Source organism: Macaca nemestrina, chromosome 12, assembly GCF_043159975.1.
Source record: "Macaca nemestrina isolate mMacNem1 chromosome 12, mMacNem.hap1, whole genome shotgun sequence".
NCBI lineage: Eukaryota > Metazoa > Chordata > Mammalia > Primates > Cercopithecidae > Macaca > Macaca nemestrina.
The window spans coordinates 48,917,415-48,944,226 of NC_092136.1; the positions used below are offsets into that span (position 1 = coordinate 48,917,415).

General features: G+C 48.2%; 1 protein-coding gene across 19 annotated transcripts in view; it reads left to right on the forward strand.

Annotated features, from left to right (window-relative positions):
* LOC105486946 (pleckstrin homology domain containing A7) overlaps positions 1 to 26,812 on the forward strand; it is a 243,839-nt gene that overhangs the window by 211,293 nt on the left and 5,734 nt on the right. For 12 of the 19 annotated variants that reach the window (XM_071075024.1, XM_071075026.1, XM_071075027.1 and 9 more), the window contains 13 exons: positions 2,396 to 2,476; positions 6,265 to 6,333; positions 6,508 to 6,588; positions 7,591 to 7,740; positions 8,352 to 8,453; positions 15,019 to 15,127; positions 15,324 to 15,550; positions 18,817 to 19,008; positions 19,104 to 19,221; positions 20,148 to 20,251; positions 20,748 to 20,948; positions 23,661 to 23,819; positions 26,219 to 26,352. In XM_071075024.1, coding sequence (XP_070931125.1) covers positions 2,396 to 2,476; positions 6,265 to 6,333; positions 6,508 to 6,588; positions 7,591 to 7,740; positions 8,352 to 8,453; positions 15,019 to 15,127; positions 15,324 to 15,550; positions 18,817 to 19,008; positions 19,104 to 19,221; positions 20,148 to 20,251; positions 20,748 to 20,948; positions 23,661 to 23,819; positions 26,219 to 26,352 — 1,727 coding nt within the window. The other 7 variants (XM_071075028.1, XM_071075031.1, XM_071075030.1 and 4 more) reach the window with 5 other exon arrangements.

Sequence of the window (26,812 nt, forward strand, 5' to 3'; positions counted from 1 at the left end):
GAGTGTTTAGTGCACGGGGTCAGAGAGAACTAAATGTGCCTGAGCAGGAGCAGTAGGAAATAGCTGCCTTCTGGTTCCTGTTTGTATGTGACAGTGGAAACTCACAGTTGGTCCTGGAGTGATGCTTGGCCTCAGGTTTGTTTTATTTCAGGATCATAGAATTTGAGCTATGTGGGATTATAGAGGGAGAAACTGAGCCACAGAATGGCACAGCAGAACTAGGAGTCCCTGCGTGTCGACTCCAACAGAAGCTTAATAACAATAGGGGGTTATAATGTGTGTCAGTCACTGCATTTTACTTCTATTAAGTTATTTTACCTCCAAATTGGCCCTGTAAGGGAAGTGGTGGTATCATCTTTTAATGAACTGTAACTCTGAAAAGCTAATGAGTTTCCCAAGCCTACACAGCAGTTAGTGGGTATCAGTATTTGGGTGCAGCTCTCACCCTAGAGCCCTTTATCACCTTGCCCCACATCCTCTCTTAAAATGCTGCTCTACCACTGTGTACCCAAAGGCCTTATGTTTTTATGGAGCTGAGCTTGGATTGTTACGCCAAGAAATATATTTGATGGGATAGAGAGAGGCAAGTTGCATCCTTGCTGTATTTTACTACCTAAGAGCTGCACACGATCAGAGCAATATGAATTATTATCCCTTTTCTATAACCAGGAACCTAGGTGTCAGAGAAGTAACTTCTGCAGTTACACTGCTGGGACTTGAACCCAGCAACTGACCTCATACCTGCCTTCTTTCTTCCATGCATCACACGCTTTGCCTACCCTAAAGTCGTGTTCGTTGAATTGTATTCCTGGCATTGAAGTTTTGCTCTTCAGAACCCTATACCCTAGCTGAGTCAGAGGGGTGGGGTGTGGGGTTCACTGTTGTTGACAATTTAAGTTGCCTTTATGCTTCTGTGAAGCACAGCCAGGAAGATGAGGGTACCTGCTGCCACTCATGTGAAGCCTTTGTAGATAGAAAAGGTTGCAGTCAGCCCCAAAAAGGCTTTTGTCTTTGGTGAGGGATGTACCATCAGTGGCTCCAGGGCTATTGGACTCTGGACTCTTCATGACTGTTTGAACCTGAGATCAGGACTTCTCTGTTCAGGGTCTGTTTCCAAAATCAGCTTCTGGGACAGTTTTTAAAGTTGTGATTAGGGATGCCATATACTTCAAAATCACCTGGGGGCTTGATAAAAACACAGACCTGGAGGGTTCTCTCGAATTGGACACTCTGCTGCCCAGAATTCTGCATTTTTATCAAGCTCTGGGGTGATTCTTGTGCACACTAGGGTTTGAGGTCTATTGTTCTGGAGAAGAAATTACTAACCCTGGCTATGAATGAGAACTGTTGGGGAGTTTTTAAAATGAATATAAATGTCTGGGTCCTACCCCTGAGGGACTGTGATTTAATTGGTAATATTCAGGTATTACTCTTTAATTAAAACAAACAAACTCCTTAGGTGTTTCTAATGCACATCCAGTATCAAGAAACACTGTTTTGAAGTAGTGGCTCTCAACATGGGATCCTCAGACCAAAGTGTCAACAATATCTGGGAATTCATTAAAAATGTAGAATCTTGGGTTCCACCCCAGATCTGCACCACAAGAACCTCCAGGGATGGGGCCCAGAAAATCTGTGTATTTGCCCTCCAGCTGATTCTGATGCACGCTTAAGTTTGAGAACCCCTGTTTTAGGGCAGTGATTCTCAATCCTGGCTGCACATTAGAATCACCCAGGAGAGTGTTTAAGAATCCCAATGCCCAGGCCCCATCCCAGACCAATTATATCAGAATCTCTTGGGGTGGAACTCAGGCATCGGTATTTTTTAAAGCCCCCCCAGTGATTCCTGCTCTTCTAGATAATGAGGACAGTGTTCCCAAAAAGGAGCTGTAAGTTTGGGACCATGGGTAAGACATAATCATGTAGATGCATCACAGTTCTGGTGGAACTTAAGGTTGGGTGGGGGTGAGATGAATGCATGGCACGACTCTAAACTAGTATCTTACAGAATGTGATGAGGGAGGACAAAAGAAGAAACAAGTTCCCTTCTATGATGTTCCTCCTTGCCTTCTCCAGCAGAACCAGGAAGGAAATGAACACTGAAATCGGCACTCCCACATAAACCAGCCTGTGCAAAGGTCCCTTCAGACAGCATATAACATTTTATAAAAAGGAGAGAGCTGCAGTCTGGGAAGGTCCCGTGGCCCATGCAAGTAGCATCCACGGTCCCATGGAAGTAACATCACCAAGATTCAGACCTGGTTGTTTGAATTGCACAGCACACAGCATCCTTAAAGTTGTCCCTTTGCCAGTTCCCCAAATTCTGGCTGCTTCAAGTGTCATTTGATGTCTCACCTGTTACGTTTTGTTGTATTTGCCTTTTTGTTTGGAACAGATTAAAAATAATGAACCTTTGATCAACGTGCTTTACAAAGTGCTGAAGAAGTCAGCACGGGGCTGTCGGCCCAGGAGAAGCGTAAGATGATCTGATCCGTGTCTCCAAGCGGGGTCATTCCATTGCTTCTGGCTCGGTGCCGACTTCATCACTTGCTTAACCAGTTGCTCTCCTGACCGCCCCAGGCTTCCCGCAAGTCATTTTGCTTTATTTTCTTTCAACTGAAGCTCTCTTCAGCATTTTGACTGATGCACCAGGCTGAGCCTCTCATCTGTGGTTTTCTGTGACTCCATGTTTTGTGCTGCCAAGGGTGGGGGAGCTTGCCTGGCTTGCCACCAGCTTGTGTTGTGTTTCCATCATCATGTGTCTGCCTCCACGGCGAGGGCTCACCCAGACAGAGTTAAGCATGAGTTTCTTGGGAGGGAACAGCAGTTATTGGTCATCTTCCAAGAGCCAGGGTATCCTCAGATTCCACAGTGGCCCTGAGATTAAGGTGGCACCTTTTGGGGGCAGGGAGTTGGCATTTGGATAACAGCCTGGAGCTGGACTAGAATAAAATGCTACCCCCTGCCCATACCCTCTTTGATTGATGCAGAAGTAGGGACTGCAATGTGACCAGCTCTTACAGCATTCCAGGGGAGGATGCAGATCAGGAAGCAGGTGTTGTGTCCAACCATCCTGAGCCCTGAGAAAGTGGGTTGGGATGTGGTGGAGGGGAGGGAAGATGCCTGGGTGGCTTTGATTCCCGTCTGGTGGAGAGACTCTTTCAAATGGATGAGCACCCACAGACTTTTACTTTTTCTGATGACAGAGATGCTGGGGGGACCCAGAGTTGATGTTTTAAGTGTATTTGGACATGGCTGCAACAAACAGACTTTTAAAAGGAAAATTAGATGTAATACAGTACACGTGGATATAATATTTCTTAGTAGCCTCGGCTCTCTGGAGCAGAGCTACATTCAGAAGCTTAACGGTCCTCTGAGCTGTAGAAACAGCTCTCATTAAGCCCATGCTCTAAAGCCTGTGACCTTCCGTCCATAGGAGACGGAGCCAGCTCACATTACTTTGACACATTCATGAACTCACTGAGCAAACATTGCCCGAATTTCCTCAATATGCTAGGCCCTGGCTGGGCTTTGAGGATACAGAGGAAAGGCATCCATCTCCACAGTCACCCCTAATTAGGTTACTCTCTGGTGAGAAGAAACAAATGAGCAAACAGAACTTTGTACTCTAATGTGCTGGGTGCTGTAGTAGCAGCAGATGCAACGTATGGAAAGAGCACCCTGAAGAGCACCACCCCCAGTTAAAGGGAGAGAAGAGATGTAAGTACCTCGTCTCAGTTGAGCTTATAGTCCTTTGAATTCCTAACCCACAACATCTAGTAAGCAGCACTTTTTTTTTTTTTTTTTTGACACGGAGTCTCACTCTGTCACCCAGGCTGGAGTGCAGTGGCACAACCTCAGCTCACCACAACCTCTGCTTCCCGGGTTCAAGAGATTCTCCTGCCTCAACCTCCCAAGTAGCTGGGACTACAGGCGCGTGGCACTGCACCTGGTTAATTTTTGTATTTTTAGTAGAGATGGGGTTTCACCATGTTGGCCAGACTGGTCTTGAACTCCGGACCTCATGATTCTCCTGCCTTGGACTCCCACAGTGCTGGGATTACAGGCTTGAGCCACCGTGCCCGGCCAGATAAGCAGCACTTTAAAAAGGGACAAGAGAAATCTACTTCTTGGAAAAAGAGGTAGTACTAATATCCTGAGAGGGAGAAAGAAAAGGTTGAATGTATATTCAGTATTCCACGAAGGTAGCAAAGGGCGTACTTTTAGAAAACTTTCCATCAAAAAGTATAATTTAGAAGATTCAGCTCCTCAAAATGCCCTTTTTATATAAAATATCTCGTTCTTTTCCTGATGGTGCTGGATAAATGAGGCATTGCTCAATTAGATTTTCTGCCTTGTTATTTAAGTATCAAAAAGACATTCTCTGTAAAAAGCTTCAGTGAAATAAGAGGAAGAGTTTTGCTAGGGGGGAAGAATCCTCAGAGTGTATCTCCATTTGAAAATGATTTCTACCTAGGAAGTGATCCCCAAAGGTCAGTCCCTTTGGAGAATAGACAACCTCCTTGTCCTTGGCTTTGATGAAAGGATGATGACATAGAGTGAAGACTTCACTGCTTTCACCTGCTTTTTCTCCTGGGTACCCCTGAGTTTAAAACCCACATGCTGCCTGAGAAGTTCAGCTGTTTGTGATTCACCAGGATTAATTTCATGCCCACCCCCTGCACCGCCCTCCCATTGCAGGAGACAGCACAGTCTGTTTGTTTGTGGATCGTTGCAGTCTTGTGTTCTGCAACTGTGTATATACAAGTATGTACACATAATCTGACAGTCTGAAGAGCAGAATTTGGCTGGAGTTCTATTTTTTTCAGGAACTCAACAACAGTGACCTACATGTGTTTCCCTTTGACCTACATGCAATTCAATAAGCGTTTGCTGAGTTTGTGCCAGGTCTTCTGTTCAGGGCTGACTTTACCAAGATACATAAAACAATGGTTCCGCCCTCTTCTGTGTGACCAAAGGGATCATGGGAATGGGTGGGGCAGGCGTGTAGCCCAGAATCAGTCCTCACCCCAAGGCAGGGAGAGGTCCTCTCCCTTGACCTTTGGATTTGCTCATGACAGTTTGCAGGGAGAGGTAGCATAGGACAGTTGGGCACATGAAAGGCTTGAGCACTGAGTGGAATGTTTGCCAATTTATTTCCACCCGCAATTCACACCAAAACTTCCTGGACCTTACAGATAGAATGGGGAGAAATCTATACCCCTCTCTCCAGCAGCTATCTGTCCACACTGGGACCTCTCTGCATAGTGCACACACAGCGCCTGTCTCTGCCACTGTTAGCTCCATCCTCCATTTCCCTGGTCAGATCTGCAAAATAGAGATCTGGCTTCCCCTACATCAGGCACAATAGACTTGGTTCTCCCTGGCCTTGTCTTGGCCATGGGAAGGTACATCTGTGAAAGTCACTCCCCTCAACCCCTGCATGACTTTTGGCAAGAAAGAAATTGGGGGAAATGGAAAAATGGGATAAGTTAGATTTAGAGTCTCAGGAGTCAGTGAGAGACAGGCGGCATATTGCCTACCTTGAGTCAAGTGAGGGATGGGAAATGTAAAATCCCATTGGCCCACAAGTTTGGGTGACTTTTGTGTATTGCTTTATGGTTTCCTTTCTTGTAACTTATACAAGTACAGCCTAGCCTCAGTTATGCAGGGAACAATTAAAAACCCCTGCTGGGAACTAGCCAGGTTCCTTTTTACCTTGGCCAGGTCTTCTTCCCAAATGGTAAAGGGTGAGGAAGGCTGGCCTTACCCATGGGGAAGTGGGCTGCTCAGAGACTTCCTTAAGCTAAGGCTTGACAACGGTCAAGGGATTTGTTTGTTCCTCTGGGTCTGCCCATCTCACCACCCTGGGCAGGGAGTAATGGGCTTCGTAACTCGTGTTTGTTCCCAGGTTCAGTAGCACACCTCTGTCTGATCGGTGGCAAATCTCCCAAGATTCATGCTGATTTTTGACATTCATTTTAGGCAAATATATACTTTTAAAATTGATGATCCTGTAACTTGAATGTCTACATTTTCTTTAACTCAGAGGACTTACCAGCATTACTAGAATCATGAAAAGGTTTTGTTTTTTTCCTAAAATGAAATAGGCATAGTATAGCCCAAGTTTTTGCCCCTCTCATGCTATGACCTACTTGCCACTGCCAAGGACTTCCACACCATCCATTGTAGGATGAATTTTCTTTCCCAAGTTCTGATCTCAAACACCATGGTTAAATCTCTTTTAAATTGTTCGCCTCCCAGATGACAGGCCGGGACCTTCTCAAGGATCGAAGTCTGAAGCCTGTGAAGATCGCTGAGAGCGACATTGACGTGAGTGAACAGCGTGACACGCTGACCCCTCATCTGCCTCCTGACGCCGACCCAGGGTGAACAGCTTCAGGCAGGGCTTGGATGATTCTGTAGCCAAAGGCTGTCTGATCGCAATCCCAAGGTCATGTCTTTTTCTCATCACTCCAGGCCCTTTCTACCTGTTCTTGCTTTTAGGTCAAACTGAGCATCTTCTGCGAACAGGACAGGATCCTCCAGGACTTGGAAGACAAGATACGAGCCCTTAAAGAGAACAAAGTATGTGTCAGTTTTGAATAATCTTGGAATGGGCAGAGGGGCTTTTTGTCCCGTCTTTTTTGAGACATAGGCTGGACCCTCATGTTAGTACTGAACAACAAATGTTAGCTTATTTAAAAAAAAAAAAATGCACTGGGTGCGGCGGCTTATGTCTGTAATCTCAGCACTTTGGAAGGCCAAGGCAAGTGGATCACGAGGTTAGGAGTTCGAGACCAGCCTGACAAACATGATGAAACCCTGTCTCTACTAAAAATACAAAAATTAGCTGGGCGTGGTGGTGGGCGTCTGTAATCCCAGCTACTCAGAAGGCTGAGGCAGAATTGCTTGAACCCGGGAGGCAGAGGTTGCAGTGAGCCGAGATCGCGCCACTGTATTCCAGCCTAGGTGACAGAGGAAGACTTCGTCTCAGGAAAATAAAAAAAAAAGGCTTATATGTGATGACCCCCGGTCCCTGAACCCCCAGGAAGCAGGGTTCCTTTGGAGGAAGTGGCTGCAGTCATTACAGGGCAGATGCCTTTGCTTCCTAAAGCTCCTTGTCTCCTAGGATCTGGGCTGTGGAGGCAGCAAGTCTGGATGGGAGTGCAGGAATGGGCCAGGGGCCACCAACGTTGGCCTTTTCTATTCTTAAAGTAATATTTTCCTTTTGCATTTTAAATTTGTGATACTGAAGGTTGATAATATACTCTTTTCCCTAGGAGGCTAGAGAGGATTTTTTTTTTAATTCTTTGATTTATCCTCTTAGTTTATCCCATAAGGAGTTAGACAGCTGTATTCCTAGTTTATAGATGATGAAATTGAGGCACAGAGCTGTTAGGTACTTTCCCCAGCCTACCCCCTAGACAGAGTCAGAGCTGGCATCAGAGCCCCAACTGTGGGCCCATATCTCAGTGCTGGTCCCTTCAGCCTTGGTTAGGTCCAGTAGTTTTGGTTCCTGGTGTGGTATGGGGAGGCCTCTGGGGACTATCCTCCTATCCTGCTGCTTTTTGGCCCTTCCTGGTACAGGACCAGCTAGAATCTGTGCTGGAGGTGTTGCACAGACAGATGGAACAGTACCGAGACCAGCCCCAGCACTTGGAGAAGATTGCCTACCAGCAGAAGTTGCTGCAGGAGGACCTCGTCCATATCCGAGCTGAGCTCTCCAGAGAGTCCACTGTGCGTAGAGGGTGGCAGACCGGTCTCCCTCAGGATGAGCTGAGCGAGGGGCTGCTTTTCTCACCTCCCAGATGTAGTTGAGTTGGTGTCCAGAGGCAAGAGTCCTGAAATAGCAGAGCTTCTCCAGTAGCAGAACTGCCGCCTGACAGTAGATGACCTTGTCTGCTGGGGGTGACATGTCTGCCTGCATGTGTGCCTTAGGCTGCTTACCACAGTGACTTTTGAAGGCCAGTGACACCCAGTGGGCCAGATTCTCAGAGCTGCCTGCAGACTGTTCCCCTGATCTGTGTGCAGTTAATTCCAAGTTGTCAGAATCTCTGCTTTTTCACTTTTCAGTCTGTTGTGGTACAGGCCAGGACTGAGAATCAAAGCATCCTGAGGGTGGAAGAGGGAACAGTGCAGGTGGCCAGGGTCAGAGCACAAATGAGAGGATGCCACGCTCTTTCCTGCTCCTCCCTCTCTCTCACCAGGCCTGCCTGAGGCCTGGCCGGTCTCGGTCTCCTTCCCTCTTCCCCTGGCTGGGTCTGCATGGTCAGGAGTACAGGTGTTCATGAGGCCTTCCGACAGGGCAGGGGATAACTGAGAACTGGAAGCATTTTCTTGGCCAACAGGAGATGGAAAATGCTTGGAACGAATACCTGAAGTTGGAGAATGATGTGGAACAGCTGAAGCAGACCCTGCAGGAGCAACACAGAAGAGCCTTTTTTTTCCAGGTGATCTGATACCTGTCCATCCCTTCTGAGCTCTTGTTTTTTTTGTTTTTCCAAGAGCTTTCACCTGTGGGGGCTGTGAGCACTGCTCAGAGTCCTTCTCCCCCTTGGCCCCAGATGCTCCACCCCTGTAAAGGAGCCACCCCAAACTCTCCCTTGAGGATCACTTCCCCAAGCCAGGCTGTGAGGAGAAGACTCACCCTCTTCCCCTTGCCTTGCTGCTCTCAAAGACAAACTCTTGGGTGTTTTAGAAAGGGCTTTACCTCTGATCATTTGGGGTCATCAGTGATCACAGAGTGATCCGTGTTCCTGTGGTTCTTGACCCCATCTTAGGCTGCTAGCTCATCGCTTAGACAGCAGCAGGAAGTGGCCATCCCTTCCCTCCTCTGATTCCTGGAGATAGATGTTATCACACCTCTACCAGAGGGAGACAGTGTGAATTCTGTCCTTTGAGGCTCTCTGGTCTTGAGGCAGTCATCTGCATTTCTGGAGGCGAGGCTGGGTGATACCCATCTCTGTGACCCCGTACCACTCAGGAAAGCTGGCCTTAGAGCCCTGCCTCTTTACCCTTAAAAAATCAGGCCACCCTATTGATAGCTGCTTCTGTCCCCCAGAAGTGAGACAGTGAAAGACCCTGTGTGGTTTTTCTTCTTCCAAATTGGGTTCCAAATTGCCCAGTGTTCCCCCACTGTGGTGCTTAACCAGGTTTCCACCTCACCCTCACAATTTTTTAAGTGGAAAATAACCTGTTTTTTTCTCACCTGACTTAAGATCTATATCTTCTCCTTTCAGGGCCCTGAGATAATAAGTGTGTTTGAATTCAGCAAGCATTAATTGAGGCTTCTTGTGTGTGAGGCACCATGCTGGGCCACTTTTGGTGCTGGGCTTGCTAATTGATGAGCTAGTTCTAACCAAGGCTCTTCGTTTAAGTGATTTAATGAATATATTGACTCTCCAGACATTAGCCTCACCCCAGAAAGTTGAAGGAAATTCTGGAGGGGGTGTAGGTGTGTGGGCCCTGAGGCTTTTCCCAGGGCCTTGCTGTCCCTCTGTTCATGCAGAGATGGTTCCTAGAGAGCCCTGCCTAGGAGCATGTGGAGGAGACCCTCGCCTGTGGCTCAGGGCTGGCCTACGAGACTCTCCCCAGCACTTGTCTATCTCCTGCTGCTGGTGGGGTTGTTTGCCTCCATAATTTCTCTTCATCCACTCTGGCTAACACTTCACTATTCTTTTTTGTAGCCCCAGCACTTACCGTAATGACTTGAAAATACTAGGTGAATATTGTTGACAAAGTCCTTCAATTATTTCTGGTTATGAGTTTATAAAACTGTCTCCCAGGTATACCTATTTTCTTGGACTTCAGTGATCTGAATTTTTTTAGCAGTAATTTTTTTCTGCTTTATTTTTAGTAGTAATTTTTTTAAGCTTTTCATTCTTTGTTTCTGTAATTACACAAATGACAAATGAATACGTGTCTTTGAAAAGGCCAAAACAGTAAGAAGCAAAAACAAAAAATGATATAAAAGTTCCTCTTCCCCCTCCCCTTTTCTGCCCCTCCCATCACCCTCCCTATGTGAAATCAGTGGTGTCCGTTGGTGGCGTTGCCTTCTAGACCATTTTCTATGCATTTTCAAAAATATGCACATGCATAGAATCATATGATTTATTCAGGGATGGGAGCAGGTAAAAGGCTTACTTGAAGAGGATCACACTTACACATTATTTGGCAACTCACTTTTTTTTTTTGTCATAACCTGGTATCATGGAAATCTTTGCAGGAAAGTTAACCCCAAATTTATGCTGCCCAATAAAATATAAATTAATTAAAAGTAACTGAAATTCGGCCGGGCGCGGTGGCTCAAGCCTGTAATCCCAGCACTTTGGGAGGCCGAGACGGGCGGATCACGAGGTCAGGAGATCGAGACCATCCTGGCTAACACGGTGAAACCCCGTCTCTACTAAAAAAAATACAAAAAACTAGCCGGGCGAGGTGGCGGGCACCTGTAGTCCCAGCTACTCGGGAGGCTGAGGCAGGAGAATGGCGTAAACCCAGGAGGCGGAGCTTGCAGTGAGCTGAGATCCGGCCACTGCACTCCAGCCTGGGCGACAGAGCGAGACTCCGTCTCAAAAAAAAAAAACAAAACAAAACAACAAAAAAAAAGTAACTGAAATTCAAAATATATTCCTCATTTACACCAGACTCATTTAAGTGCTTCGTACCCACATGTAGCTATTGGCTACTGTCTTGGACAGCAAAGATGATAGATTTCTATCATCTCAGGAAGGTGTATTGGGCAGTGCCAGTCTAAGGATATTAAATTTGTTCATCTTGACTGTTACATACTATTTCATAGTCTGGGTGTTTTCTACTTTATTTAGCCATTCATTTTCTGATAGCATTTAATTATTTTCAGTGTTTTGCTTTTATAAATGGTGTTGTGATGAGGATTCGTGTAACTGCCTTTTCACACTTGTTTACAAGTATCTGTGTAAGATAGGCTCCTAGGAGTGGACTTGCTGGGGTTGAAATGAGTATACATCTTAAAAGTGGATGGATACGCCAAACCACCTTCTAAAGGGCTGCACCTTTTTACCTTCCTACCCACAGCAAATGAAAGTACTGGACCTATTTGCTCACATCCTTGTCAGCACTTGTAATCAATCTTCTTAGTTTTACTAGTCTACTAAATGGCATCTCATTTTAATTTGCATTTATTTAGTTATTAGCAGGTTAAATGTCTATTCGTAGGATTATTGGCCATTTGTGTCTCTACTGTGCCTTATGTCATGGCGATTTAACGTATAGCAGGCCTAGAATCCTTTTTTTCCCCCTTCCCTCCAAAAAGCAAATAGATACACTATGACAGGTCTTTGTCACAGATGCCCTGGAGAACTCAGCCCCATAAGTTACTCTCAGATAGGCCAGCCTGGAGCCTGCAGCTTGATTTCCACCTTGCCTGCGGCACTGCTCACACTTTTCCTAAGTGCACAGTGACCTGGGAAGCTAACAAAGCCCTGCTTTGAGCAGGCACTGTGCTAGCTTCTTTGGTGTCATTCTAGGGCGGGCAGGCTGTTAGAGCCCTAGATAAATCGTCAGCACTGCAGATGCACCTGCAACCCCATATGCGGATTCTCAGTAACAGGGCTTAGAAATTCGCCTCCCTGTAATCAGGTTGGCTCCAGGAAAATACCCTTTTCAGTCAAGACTAAATCAGTGAGTTCAAGGCTTTACTGAAAGCAGCACATAGGAGCCTTTCTACCCAGTATGGTGGGAGGAGGCAGAAATGAAAATCCACCACCTCATTTCCCCCAAAATTCCCCTCCCCTCGTTATGAAGGCCCAAAATTCCATCACCCTTGGAGAAGGATAGGGACTCTCCAGCCTTTTTTATTCTCTGCTCTCTGTTCTTTTCCCACATGTGGGGGTGACAGAAAGGCATCAGCGGGGCAAGAGAGTGGCTGACAGGGGAGCTTTGCCAGGGAGCTATGGAGGAGGAAGAGGACTGTGTTTAATCCCTTTCTTTACCTGTTCCCAACACTCAGCTTGGGGACTTCAGCCCTAGAGGTCATCCTCTTACCTACACATGCCCTGGGCTCAGTGATATACCTGTTTTAGGGTGCTCATGCTTTGGCATGCAGCTGAGAATCAAGCCCATTATTTGCTTGCCAGACCTGAGGATGTGCTTTATGTTGGAGTGTTGAGAGAGTGAGAACTGTGAGCCCCTTGGGACAGGAGGCTTTGGACATCTGTTGTCATGGCTGTTGGAAAGTATTTGCTCAGGGAATTTTACATGACTGGTCCTTTATTCATGCAGCATGGATGCACTGGGAACCTGCTAAGTGCCGGGCCCTGTAGGGATGAATCAACAAGCAGTATCGGGCAGGTCCGTGAGACTCATGCAGTGTGAGAACTCTTCCAGTTGAGGGGTAGCTAGGTGCCTTGAGAGGAGATGGGGTGAGTCCATGGGGTGGGACCAAGGCTATCTTCCCCCCATGTTAACTTAAAAGTCAAGAGAATACGACATTGGATGTTTAAACAACCCCATCAAGAGATAGCCATAGTCCCTTAACCACATCAGACCCCTCCGTACCTCTTTTAGATCCTCTTCCCATTCGATTTTGGTTGTTGCTTGTCAGAATGCACATGATCATGTAGCCTAGGTCCTTCTCCATTGTATGTAGATATGTATTTTTTGGAGTTTATTATTTTTTTAAATTGATATATAAAAATTGTACTCTTGGCCGGGCGCGGTGGCTCAAGCCTGTAATCCCAGCACTTTGGGAGGCCGAGACGGGCGGATCACGAGGTCAGGAGATCGAGACCATCCTGGCTAACACGGTGAAACTCCGTCTCTACTAAAAAATACAAAAAACTAGCCGGGCGCGGTGGCGGGCGCCTGTAGTCCCAGCTACTCGAGAGGCTGAGGCAGGAGAATGGTGTGAACCCGGGAGGCGGAGCTTGCAGTGAGCTGAGATCCGGTCACTGCACTCCAGCCTGGGTGGCAGAGCGAGACTCCGTCTCAAAAAAAAAAAAAAAAAAAAAAAAATTGTACTCTTATTGTGTTAAAAAAATTAACAGCTTTATCATATATTTCACATGTCATAAAATTAACCCTTTTGGCTGGTCATGGTGGCTTATGCCTATAATCCCAGCACTTTAGGAGGCCAAGGCAGGAGGATCACTTGGAGCCAGGAGTTCAAGACCATCCCGGGCAACATAACAAGACCCCTGTCTCTACAAAAACTGAAAAAGAAAAAGAAAAACCAGCCAGGCTTGGTGGCATGCTCTGGTACTCCTAGCTACTTGGGAGGCCAAAGCGGGAAGATCACTTGCGCCCAGGAGTTTGAGGTTACAGTGACCTTGATCACACCACTGCACTTCAACCTGGGCAACAAAGTGACGCTGTCTCCAAAAAATAAATAAATAAATTCACTCTTCTAAAGTATACATTTCAGTGGTTTTTAGTATATTCATAGCATGATACAGCCATCACCATAATCAATTTTGTAACACTTCATCATCCCCCAACAGAAATCCTGTATCCATTAACAATCACTCCCATTTCCCCAATGTCCCCTCTGCCGTAGCCAAACACTAATCTACTTCCTGTTTCTACTGATTTGACTAGTCTGGACATTTCTTATAAATGGAATCATATAATGTGTAGCTTTGTGTGACTGGCTTCTTTCCCTCGCATGTTTTCAAGGATCATCCTTGTAGCATGCATCAGTACTTCATTTCTTTTTATTGCCAACTAATATTCCATTCACTACTGTATTTTTAACTAAACCTCAAATCTCGGGTTCAGCTCTGACTTCTAAAAAAATGTTTTTTGTATCCTAGAGATGGTGTAAACTCTAGTCCTTCCTTCCCTTCTGCCATGATTACATAAGACAGTGCCTTTTAAAAAATTGTGGTAAAGGCCAGGTGTGGTGGCTCACGCCTGTAATCCCAGTACTTTGGGAGGCCGAGGTGGGCAGATCACCTGAGGTCAGGAGTTCAAGACCAGCTGGCCAATGTGGTGAAATCCCGTCTCTACTAAAAATACAAAAATTAGCCGGGTGTGGTGGTGGGTGCCTGTAATCCCAGCTGCCTGGGAGACTGAGGCAGGAGAATCGCTTGAACCTGGTAGGCGGAGGTTGCAGTGAGCCGAGATGGCACCATTGCACTCCTGCCTGGGCAACAGGAGTGAAACTCCATCTCAAAAAAAAAAAAAGAAAAAAATTGTGGTAAAATACACAGAACATAAATTTACCATATTTATTATTATTATTATTATTATTATTATTATTATTATTATTATTATGTTGAGACAGGTCTTTTGCCCAGGCTGGAGTGCAGTGGTATGATCTCGGCTCACTGCAACCTCTGCCTCCTGGGTTCAAGTGATTCTTGTGCCTCAGCCTCCCAAGTAGCTGGGATTACAGGCGCACGCCACCATGCCTGGCTAATTTTTGTATTTATAGTAGAGATGGGGTTTCACATGTTGGCCAGGCTACTCTCAAACTCCTGGCCTCAAGTGTTCACCTCCTTGGCCTCCCAAAGTGCGGTGATAACAGACAAGAGCCATTGCGCCCCACCCATCTTAATTATTTTTAAGTATACAGTTCAGTGGTGTAAAGTACATTCACATTTTTGTGCGCCCAATCTCCAGAACTTTTTATCTTGTATAACTGAAACTTTATACACATTAAATAGTTCTCCATTCTTCCCTCTCCCCCGCCCCCGGCAACCACTGTTATACTTCCTGTCTCTATGAAATTGACTACTCTAAGTGTGTCATACAGTATTTTAGTGGAATGGCACAGTGTTTACGGCAGTCTATTTTTAAATTAGGCAAGCTGGACTGCTGAAAGCTACTCTGAAATTTCTCCCTGGATCTTGGGCATTTTCCATGTCTATGCTTCCCTAGAAAGCTATGAAACAGGCTTGGCTCTAGCACTAGTGGGGTTTCCAGAGGGGATGCTGCCCCCCAGGGCAGGGGGCTCTGTCTGAAATGGTAGGATAAGTCCTAAGAAGAAACTTGTAAGGAGCTAAGAAGGAAAACCCACCACTTTGTCTTCCTCAGGAGAAATCGCAGATACAGAAAGATTTATGGAGAATTGAAGATGTCACTGCAGGCCTGAGTGCAAATAAAGAGAACTTCAGAATTCTAGTGGAGTCCGTCAAAAATCCGGGTGAGCTGTTCATCTTCCTGGGTGTGGGGGATCTGGGTGAGGGCGGGGGTGGTGGGAGGGTGGAAGGCTGGGAGCCAGGTGGGTGGGATGGCCCTTGGGGAGGTTGGGTCTTCGAGGTGCTAAATCACTCCACTCATCCTCCAAGGAAGGGGGTCTTTGTTCCATCCCGTGCTTTGTTTCCTTCTATGCCCCTTAGAGAGAAAAACGGTGCCTTTGTTTCCTCACCCGCCTGTGCCTTCACTCTCAACGTCTGAGAGCAAGCCGCCCCCACAGCCCAGTCCTCCCACCAGCCCTGTGCGGACCCCTCTGGAGGTTCGACTCTTCCCCCAGCTGCAAACCTACGTGCCGTACCGACCTCACCCACCCCAGCTGAGGAAAGTGACATCCCCCCTTCAGTCACCAACTAAGACGAAGCCCAAAGTTGTAAGTAGTGATGACTAGGAGCTGAATGCCATTGTTTCCTCTTTGTCCTCAGATTACTTTCTCCTGGGAGAGAAACTCCTGGGAAAACTTGGGGAAATAGACCCAGCCAGTGTCCTAAAGGAGTCCTTAGTCACAAGCAGTTAAAGAGTAGTATTTCCCTGCTATTGTGCCTTAGAACTGGAAGATTCCTGGAAGATGATCTAACCCAACTCTCCCATTTTGCAGTTGGGAGAACTGAGGCCCACCAAGAAGAAGTGACTGTGCTGAGTAGGATGGGGGTTTGTGATCTGCAGAGAGGTGTGTGGCTGTGGGTGAGGCTGTCCCCATGCAAACCTCCGTGCAGATCCGCGGGGTGTCTCCTGCAGTTACACAGCCTGTGGGCCGTGAGCTCAGTCCAGTGGAAAAATGTCCTTCCCTTCACCTGCTGCTGAGCACTGGGCTGGGTTGTGAGGATGCTTTGATCTTTAAAATAACCTCACAGAGTGTACACAGCAAGAGCAGTGTCCCCATTCCACGGAGAAGAAAACTAAGAGCCTAAACTGTTGACATTTGCTCAATGTCTCCATTCTAACTAGTGAATCCAATCACACCTCCTGGCCCTTCTCTTTTATTCTGTGCCATCTGCCATCTAATTGGGCCTTTAGTCCCAGATCTGGTCTGTGGCCTCTGTGGCTGACTGGGCCAGCACCTTGATTTGCCTGGCATAGAAGGAGGCCAAGCTCTTGGCAGAGTCTGGGAATGCAGGAGACTTTAAAGAAATAGGAGATGTGGTCAGGTCTCAAGAGAGCTCACGCCTCCAGGGCCAGGCCAGCCTTGGCTGGAGAACACAAGGAGGCTAGTCCCAGTGCAGGGAATCTATAGCAGAGTGGACCTCAGAATGGGGCCCTCCAGATTCTTGCCAACAAAGGCTTGGAGGAAATTCACCTGGGCATCTTGTGTCCCTGGACCTCTGGTGAGGTCAGTGCACAGTGCTGGGTAAAACATATGAGTTCTGCTATCCTGGTCCTCACCATCTACCTGCTTCCAGCCATAGCCCAGGGCCCACAGCTGCACCCAGGGTATGGCCCACCACCCAGCCAGAGAGTCACTGTGGATTTCAACATCTTGAGGTCTTCCCAATCCTAGATCCGAGAGGTGGACTGGAGCTCTTGCCCTAAAACAGGACAGGGAAAATACCAAAACAAATAGCAGGAATGTCTGGGGCAGATGGCTGCCGACATAGGGCGCGATGCTGCCAGCTGGGACAGGGAATAGGGGAAAAGGCGCTGGCATAGGAGCTGGGACATCCAGATTCCGGGACTGATTCTCTCTGTGTGTCCTCAGGCAAGTCCGTCCCTTCTCTGAGCTTCCTCGCTTTCCCTTTTGTAGATGGTCACAGAGGCTCCTCCTCAGCTTGGTCATCTGTGGCGCTCAGGCAGGGCTTTCTCAGCTTGGGTGAGCATCAGGATCACCAGGAGAGGTCCTCTCTCCTAGGAATATATGTGTGTTTGCCAGTTTTACCATTTGTTTTATTACTTGCTTGTTTTTAACACTTCTAAGATGGGCGTGGTGGTACGTGACTATAGTCCCAGCTACTGGGAAGGCTAAGGCAGGAGGATCATTTGAGTCCAGGAGTCTGAGGCTGCAGTGACCTGTGATCACACAGCTGCACTCCAGCCTGGGCAATACAGCAAGACCCTGTCTCAAAACAAAACCCATTTATATTTGTGAAACAATAATACCCATCCTGAAAATGACATAAAACAGGATTATATAATTTGATGAATAACAATAAAGAGACCACCTGTTTTATACCAACAGCTGGCCTAAGAAATAGAACACTGCCAGCAACCAGAAGCCTCTGGGTTCTTTCCCAGGTCAAGCTGCTTCCTGTCTGCCAGAAGTAACAACGATCTTGACTTTTTGGATAATAATCCCCCCCCCTTTTTTTTTTTTTCAGTTTTAGTACCTGTGCTGACTTTCCTAAACACTGTGATTATGCTGGTGTATAATTCTATACTCTTTTGTATCTTGCATCTTTTCTTCAACATTATGTTTGTGAGATTTATATACATTGTTGCATGTGGCTATAGTTCTTTTATTTTTATTTGACTTACTTTCTTGAGTTTAATGGTTTTTAAAAAATAAATTAGATGATATTCTTAAAGGATACAAAAGCAAAAGATATAAAAAAGTACATAATAACATGTCTCCTTCCCACCCTCTGCCTCCAGACATTCCATTCAATCAAAGGCAATCGATGTTTTATGTTTATCTTTCTGGGGTGCTTTTTAGAAATTGGTGATTCATATGTCTTGTCAGGATTAGAAACTGTGGATCCTTGGAGAACCAGTGGGTATCTTAGGCAGATTGCTTAACTTTCCCACATCAGTGAAGCATATTGCTTTAGAAGATTGTTGATAAGCCTTTGCTTTGGAGTGCTCTTTCCTGAACTTTCCAAGAGCTTGGAGTGCCCTTTCCTGAACTCTGCAAAATTCTTAAAACCAAATTAGACTGAGAAAGAGGGAATTTAGGAGGTGGAAGGCGTGATGGTCATTAGTCCTGCGAGTGGGTATTCATGGCAACCAGGGGCCGGTCTGTCAATATGTAGAGGAACCACAGCCCTCACAGAGCATTGTGGACAGGGAGTTTCAAGGAAAATGGTTGCATTCATCACATTCTAGGGAATCAGCTGCATGGTAGGCAGTGAGTCACTCATGCTGACCGCCTGTTCTGAGTCAGGAAGGAGGAAATATTTTGTAACCATGCACATTTCTGATAGAAAGGCCAGGAGGATGTAGACTCTGTCCTTGTTCAGGTCTCCACCCTGCTGAAGGAGCCAGAGCTTATGCAGGGCCAGTGAGCCAGCTCAGGCTAAGCTGAGTGGGTAGATGTTATTCTCCAGGTGGGTGGTGCTGTCATAAGCATGGAAGTCAGGGCAGGGTTAGCAGCCTGCCTGCAATGTGCACTCCAGGTGAGCGGAGGGAGCAGTTTGGCACAGCACCAAGGGTATGGACCCGGGAGACTTGAGTCCTGGGTTTTGGGACAGTTATACAGGTAACACTTTGCAGAATAGAAACTGTATACATCTGAGGGGATAGAGGAGCAGAGGCATGTCCCTTCTTCACTGCTCCTCCTGGGGAAGTGTGAGTGCTCCTTGGCTGAGGCAGCCATGTTCTGTGGCTCTGATGTGGCCTGTTCCTGCCCTTTAAACCTCCACTGTGGCAGTACCCAGCAGTCCTCCCTCCAGCTGTCTCACTGACCACTGGTCTGGTTCTCTTTCTCAGCAGGAAGATGAAGCCCCTCCCAGGCCCCCACTCCCCGAACTCTACAGCCCAGAGGACCAGCCCCCAGCCGTGCCGCCTCTGCCGAGAGAGGCCACCATCATCCGGCACACGTCTGTGCGGGGCCTCAAGCGGCAGTCAGATGAGAGGAAGCGAGACCGGGAGCTGGGGCAGTGTGTGAACGGGGACTCCAGGGTGAGCGGGGGACCCTGGGACTGCCACTCTGCATGTGGGGACAGGGAAGGGGGTATGACACTGGCAGGTCACATCACCTGGGTCTCTGCCCACAGGTGGAGCTGCGGTCGTATGTCAGTGAGCCTGAGCTGGCGACCCTCAGCGGGGACATGGCCCAGCCCTCCCTGGGACTTGTGGGCCCTGAGAGCAGGTACCAGACGCTGCCAGGCAGAGGTAAGGCAGGGTCCTCCCTGGAGTTTCTCTGGGAATCCCACCACACTGCTTCCAGCCCTCAGATGGTGCCTCGTACCCTTCTGTCTGCAGCTCCAGGCCTAGGAGTGAGCAGCAGCTCTCAGGGGGCTCTGGGCTGCCAAGAGGGAGGACCTGGCCTGCCTTCCTCTGGCCCACATCATGATTCTCTTCCTCTTTTGTTATATCTGTCCCCAGGAACAATGATAATAGCAGTTACTAGAAAGCCTGGCACTGTTTAAGTACTTTATATAGACATGATATTCACAACAATCCTATGAGGAAAGTACTGTCATCCCCATTTTAGAGACACAGAAACTAAGGCCCAGGGAAATTAAATAACTTGCCAATTAGCTGATCATTGGTGGAACCAGAAGACCATCCCAGTGCTCTGGCTCCAGAGTCACTGCACCCTGCAGGCTGGGTTGCTGGGTGGCTGCCACCAGCTTGTCCATCTCAGACCTTCCAGAGTGCTTCTGTCTCTCGAATGAACCCTCAATGAACCCTTTCCTTAAATGTCTTCTTGCCAGTTGAGTGTCCTCACTTTCCTCCTCACCCCAAGTTGGGTTGTGCAGGGTGCCTAAGAATAGATCAGGGAGTGAAGGGCATTCCTGCCCCTCCAGTCTTTCCACCTGCCGGGCAGCCCAGTCATCTGCATGTAAGGAAAGCCTGCGGTGGTCCACAGATCTGCAGGGACACTGCCCTCCATCAGGGACAAAGGTCACCCCTGGGCTGGCCCCCATCCTCTATTGGGGACCTTGCTCTTCCAGGCCCTGGGGAGGAAGAAGAGAAGTAAGGGTGGGTCATTGGCTGGGTGCTCTTGGTCCTCCTACAAGAATGTGTGATGAGGGAGAAGCGGGAACCCACCTACACCAGCACAAACATGCTCGCACTTCTCTTTCCTCACGAAGGGCTGTCAGGGTCCATGTCAAGGCTCCAGCAGTCGTCCACCATTGCTCCCTACGTCACACTCCGGAGGGGTCTCAATGCCGAAAGCAGCAAGGCGACCTTCCCTGTGAGTGGCCTTGAGCTGTCGAGGACCTCCCTGCTCCTTCACATGGGGAGGGAGGGTCTCCCAGGGGGACAGTAACTGGCCATCCCGTCAGCCCTGGGGATGGCCTCTGGGGTGGCCTCAGCCCCTCCTGAGCTCCCTGTCACCCACTGCCCACCAAGGAGGGCGTCCTGCCTTTCTCTCTGGCCTGTCAGGGTGGCAGGAGGGAGCTCAAGAAGCCTGCACCCTGGGTTCTGGCCTCACTGGACAGGCCTGAGCCTCAGTGTCTGCATCTGCAGAATGGGTTCTGCTCAGAAAGCTCCTGAGGGTTGGGGGCATCGTGTTGCTTAGAGGAAATAGTTCTCTAAGTCCAAGAGGAGCCCAACTAGAGTGTGCATGTGTGTGCATGTGCATGTGCATGTGTATGAGAGACAGCGGGAATGCAGCCAGCGGGGTGGCTGTCCTCTGCATGCCCAGCCCAGCCGTTCTGTGTCTCTCTTGCCTGCCTCCTCTTCCTCAGAGACCCAAGAGTGCCTTGGAGCGCCTGTACTCAGGGGATCACCAGCGGGGCAAGATGAGTGCGGAGGAGCAGCTGGAGCGCATGAAGCGACACCAGAAGGCCCTGGTCCGAGAGCGCAAAAGGACACTGGGCCAAGGGGAGAGGATGGGCCTGCCCTCATCTCGCTACCTCAGCCGGCCACTCCCTGGAGATCTTGGCTCAGTATGTTAGGAGGGGCCAGGCAGTGGGGCAGGGACAGGGAGCCGAGTGCCCCTCAGAGTCCCCCAAACACAAACATATCACACCTCCCAGTGAGCGAGCCGTCCATTGACCTAAATGGTTGAGGGAACACCCCACGGGGCTGTTTGTCCACGACACAGGCTGGACAAATGCCTGGTTAGAGGCTGACCTGAACCAGAGCTGGAGTGAGGATCAAACAGGCCCAGGAGCCTGAGGAAACACCCAGTCAGTCCTCCCAGCTGCGATGGAGAGGGGTCTTTGCAGGCATTCAGAATCTCAGCAGAATTCAGGATCTGGGAATACAGGGTTCAGAGAGGAGAGGAGGAAGATGGTGACATGATTTGATTAGAAGCACAAGCAAACCGATCAGCCTCCCACACCTGCCAGCAGATGCTGTGTGAGGGCGCTGGAGCACCGGGTCACACCCCTGCCCCAAGGGCCACTGGTCTCCCTGGGCTTGCAGTGCAGAGGCCTCGGGTGTCCGGGAGAGCTGGAGAGGCCTGTGCTGCTCCCTGGTGGCGCTTCCTGGTGCTGTGCCCTGTCCACAGTCACCTTAGGTCCCTTTGGAAACGTTCCATTTGACTTTTCCCTGTTGTGTGAAATCCCATGTTTCCCTAAACCTCTAGCCTGATTGTTCTTTCCCTAATTCATTGCACAAGCTCCTTTGCTTTTAGTGTTACCGCTCGTTGCCTCTCTAATCCTGCCTGATTGTGTTTACAGAAGCTTCTGATTTGCATTGAACGTGCTCTAACTGGCCTGTGCTACTTGTTACCGGGCTTGTAATAGCGGTTCTTGTCTCCATAGCCCGTTGAGTGTTCCCAGATGTGACTCACCTTTCTGCTGCCCTCTTCATGCAGGCCTACTGACTCATAATTCACTTGTCCCAAAAGCCACCCCACAAGCCTGAGACAACCTGCTGCCCGAGGCCACAGTCATTGGCAGAGGTCTGGGCATTATTAATTTATAAAAATCCATGCCTTACACCTGGACGGTAGACAGGGACTTCAGAGACTGCACGTTTGAATACAGTCTCCCAAGACTGAGGTGGTTCGGTTTTAATTCCTCTAGTCCAATCACACAATTTCTTTTGGAAAACCTTTTGTGTTTCTGGTATTTAATAACTTGAAGGGATAGCAAAATATACTGTGTATTCAGAGGGCCTCTCTGCAGCTGTTAGCTCAGACACCAAAGGGGTAAGACCCAGGGCATTCATATCTTTAAAAGTGGCAAACCTGGTAACTTTTAAACTTTTAAAACAAATGTCATATGGGGTAACACTGACCTTTTATAATTTGATGTCTCAAATGTAGAGATTATTTAAAACTCATAACTTGAATACCTTGTAATATTTCTCTTAAAAAAAAAGACTTGTGTAAGTCTCTGCATCAACGCCAATAAACATGTTGCTTAATAATAATGGATTGGCGTGGTTCTTCCCCAGGATACCTTGTAGAGTCTAGTGAACTTTTCCTGTTTGTGGAAACAATCAGGCTGGGTTTAAATGAGGACTTATCTCTATTTGGAGCATTTGTGAGCGTGTAAGGAAATGAGTGTTTTCTTTGTGAATCATTAAATTGATTTTTTCATCCTTGGAACTTCAATTGCCTAATCCTTTCCAACAATAATTGGAAACCGTCACCTAAGAGCGATTACACTGATTTGAGGTTATTATTGAGAGCTTGTGCATGAATGGGTGAAATGTGCAAATATGGCTCTGGGTTTGGGGTTTTGGAGGGACTTGAGGCATCAAAGACAATCAGGACCATCTGGGGGGCTTTGAGGTGGATGGATGGGAGAGGAGGTGACCTGGGATAGATAAGCATCTGCTTTGGTTCTGCTCAGGGGAAGAGAGATTTTGAGCCTACTCTATTCTCAACAACCTGCTCAGAGGTCAAAGGCCTGTGAGGATGCAGGTCCTGGGTCAACAGGAAACCACCACGGAGCTGGACAGTCATGGCTGGATCTTATGGGTTAGATTTTCCCTTTTGGGAAGCTTGTTACAAAGTTGATACTATGAAACAGACTTAGAAACATTCCATTTGATTTAGCATTTCAATTTTATATGATTTAGTTTTTTTTTTCTAATTTAAAGAAAACATCTATCTCAAATAGATGGGTCTCACACAGCAGTTTGTCTGCCTCATTGGCTCCAAGCTGCCCTTGCTTGTACCTCCCCAGCCCTGCTGTGAGTGCGATATCCCCCACCTACAAATGTTACCTTGTTGAAAATTTCCAATAGAAAGACCCTTGGTTATTCCTCTTGCTTAGCAGGGCCTTGAAGGGCATGTTTTTCCATTAACTCTGAGCCTGAGGCATATGTCTCCTGAACCAGCTGTAGAGAGTGGAAGGGGCAAATCCCTTCTCTAGAACTCTGTCCCAAGTTGTTTGGAGGTCACCCTCTCTGGGAGCCTTCTGTTTCCCTGGGGGCCACTGTAAGCCTGAAGTCATGAGTCTTAGACCTATGCCCCGAGAGTGTGTGTTTGAAACCTCTGGGAACCCAGATCAGAGAGCAATTAGCAGTCTGGAACAACCCATATGAAGGGGACAGCGGCTTCGTTCTCTATTGCACATACAGCTTTTCCCTAATGGGATCACAGGTTCATCTTCCAAAGAACCCCATGGAAAAAGGTGACCAGCTGGGCCCTTTCAGCAGTCAGAAAGCGACTACGTTTAACCCTCTTGTTCTGTTGCCAGTGGAAGCGTGAGCAGGACTTTGACCTGCAGTTGCTGGAACGGGTCGTGCAAGGGGAAAAAAAGGACAAGGAGGAGAATGGCTGGTTGAAAGTGCAGGCCATGCCTGTCACTGAGTTGGACCTGGAGCCTCAAGACTATGACTTGGACATCAGCAGAGAGGTGAGGGCAGGCGCTTCCTTCATGTCCTCCAGGAGACATGGCCTTCAAGCTCCCAGCCTGATCCACCTTCCCACTGTGGGGTATCACCCTGAACAGGGACATGGCTCAGCTTCAGTGTGGCCTAGGAGAATGGATGGATAGCAGCTTGAGGCAATGAAAGGAGGCCAGACGTTTCAATGAAGGTTCAAATCTCTCTCTAATTTAGGGCAAATTGTAATTTTAGCTTCTCTGTGCCTCAGTTTCCTCAACAGTGAAGTGGGTTGTGAAGAGGATTAAGTGACTCCACATGTTCTCTGGAGGTTTAGCGACCAAAGCAATCAAAGCCACATAGTAGGCACATGAGCAGCAGTTGCTGTTGTTAGGAAATGTTCCCTGCAACACCAGGGATTGGCTTTGCAACTGGCTGGTGAGGCCAACTTGGGCAGTCTGACTAGGGGAAAATGGGGGGCAGGTTTGAAAATCACAGGTGAAAATTTCCAGCCATGATAGAAGCTAGGGAACAGTGCAGTGTTCTGGTCTGAATTCTTCTGGTGCCCTCTGGTGGCTTATGTGCATCATGACAGGGCAGGCCCAGCAGAGCAAGTAACTGCTGGATCTACCCATCAAGAAATGTCTCTACCCAAGGGGAGAGAAAGGGAACTCAGGGTATGACACAGTCAACATCTTCAAGACGTAGATGGTCTCCTGGGGCCTATGTCGATGCTATTCCTAAGCTCTGCAGGGCAGTGTCTATGGCTGCTTGGTTCACCTTTGTATCCCTAGCCCCTGGCACAGGGCCTGGCACCCAGTGGGTGCGTGGTACATCTTTGCTGCATGAAGACTGTGTGGAATGAATCACACAGTGACCCGTAAATGTACCAAAAGCATTTGTACAAGGACTTGGCCTGCCTGGAAATGGCACAAGAGGAAATGTTATCACCACATGAAGGATGGATCGAGGCGAGACCTCAATAAAACTTTCCCCCAGGTCTGTGTGATAGGAGAGTGAGTACTGAGGAGGACCTTGTCTTCTGGAGCCTTCCTGCTGTCTTAAGAGGCAGCGCCAGGCCTATTCACAAGCTGATTTGCCAATGGTATCTACCTGACTCAATATGTTACGGGTTCCTGTGGTCTTTGGGAACAAAGAAACAGCGTGTGGATAAGATAAGTGTCTATAGAGTTGCTGAGTTTTGGGGTCTGCTGGGGCTCTAGGAGTTAACAAGGCTGGTCCCCTGCTCAAGACCTTGTTCTTTTGCCATCTGAAACAGCCAAAGGTCTGTTGTGTTCTTAGATTCACAAAGGAAGCCCCGACATGCTGCCTTGGCAGGGGAAGTGTGTTCTGTAGTGTCCTGATTGCCTGCCAGTCCAGGGAAAATGTTCTTCCTTATCTCTAACCTAAATTCCTCCTGCTACAATGTAATCTACTTCCTTCCTCTAAATCTGTCCTCATTGGAGTAACAGAGAAGAGCTTATTTCTTGCCATCTCCAGCAGCGCAAAAGGGCTGCCTGTGGGTTTAAATCCATGACCAGGTTTGCCCTGGGATTGGGTTAAGCCCGTTTTTAGGAGCTTCAACCTACCCCATTTTAGTGTGCTTTTGTAATTCAGGGAGGAAAAAGTTCCTGGAGCATGCAAAAGCTTCCTTTAGTGTTCTTAGTCCAAGCAAAGTTTCACCAAGCCGAGTTTGCCACTAGTTCTACGGGAGATGCTGGTGAGGTGGAATTTGGGGCTGTCTTCCTCTGGCCAGCAGTAGATTCAGCATAGCTGCCTCCTGTCTAGATCAGAAGAGCCTTTTTAGGGACAGAAAGCACCATCACATCCTTTCATTCACCCACCCGTCAATCATCCATTTATCCATTATCCATCCATTCAGGGAGATTTAGTTGGAGGGCTACTAAGTACTAAGTCCATGCATTAGACAGAGGGAGACAATGGCGAACGGAAAGTGAGGGGGTGGAGGGGATCAGAGAAGGCTTCTCAAAGTGAGGTTGAAAAGATGAGAGTCAATGTAACAAAAGGGAGAGCTTCCCAGATGGAACAGAGGCCCCACTGTGGGCGGGGAACTGGAGGGGCTGGTTGATCAGTGGCTGCAGAGGTCATCAGGGGTCAGGTCACTTAGGGCCTTGACGGTGGCATTAAAGATGATCATTTTCCCGAGAGCTTGTAGTCTAACTATCTTGCCCTTCCCTTCCGCCAGCCTGTAGGAGGTTGTCTGGTGGAGTGGAAAGAACACGAGCTTTGGAGTCGGACTCAGGTTCAAACCTGGATTCCACAACTTACTAATTTTGTGATCTTAGCAAGTTACTTAGCCTCTGTGGACTCCGCTTGCTTCCCATGGTGGGAGGGGACGGGGATGGGAAAAGCGAGTCCTAAACCCAGACATCTGAGTGTCTCCCTCTGCCACCTCCTGGCCTCTCCCCAGTTGTCCAAACCAGAGAAGGTGTCAATCCCTGAGCGCTACGTGGAGCTAGATCCCGAAGAGCCACCTAGCCTTGAGGAGCTGCAAGCGCGTTACCGCAAAGCCGAGAAGATCCGCAACATCCTCGCCCGGTCAAGGTCAGTCCTCGCTTAAGTGTTGGCAGGTCACCCTGACCCCAGGTGGTGTCTCTACCATGTGGGCCCTGGGCCAGGCTGGCTGGGATGCATGTTTTGCCAAGTCTTCGTCTCAGGTAAGCCCTACTCATTGGAGGGGGCAGGCTGGTACATTGCCAGCAGATCAGCAAGGAAGCTGCCTAGGTCATCTGGAAAGGCCTACAACATTTGTAGAGGCTTCTTGTCCTGGGCTTTCACCTCCAATTCTGTGTCCCAAGTGACCCTAGCAAGTGAGGAGAGTGGAGCCAAGCATGGCGTGAAGCGGAGCTAGTTGGAGATCAGCTCCAGTGATGGTCCTCCCAGCATTTGGGCCTGTGCACCCTCATGCAGACCAGCAGATCAGAGCCAAGGGTACCAGCCTTGTCCCTAGGGCACCAGAGGCATTGCCAACTCCCCTGGATGCTGGCCTGGGGCCCTCTGAAGT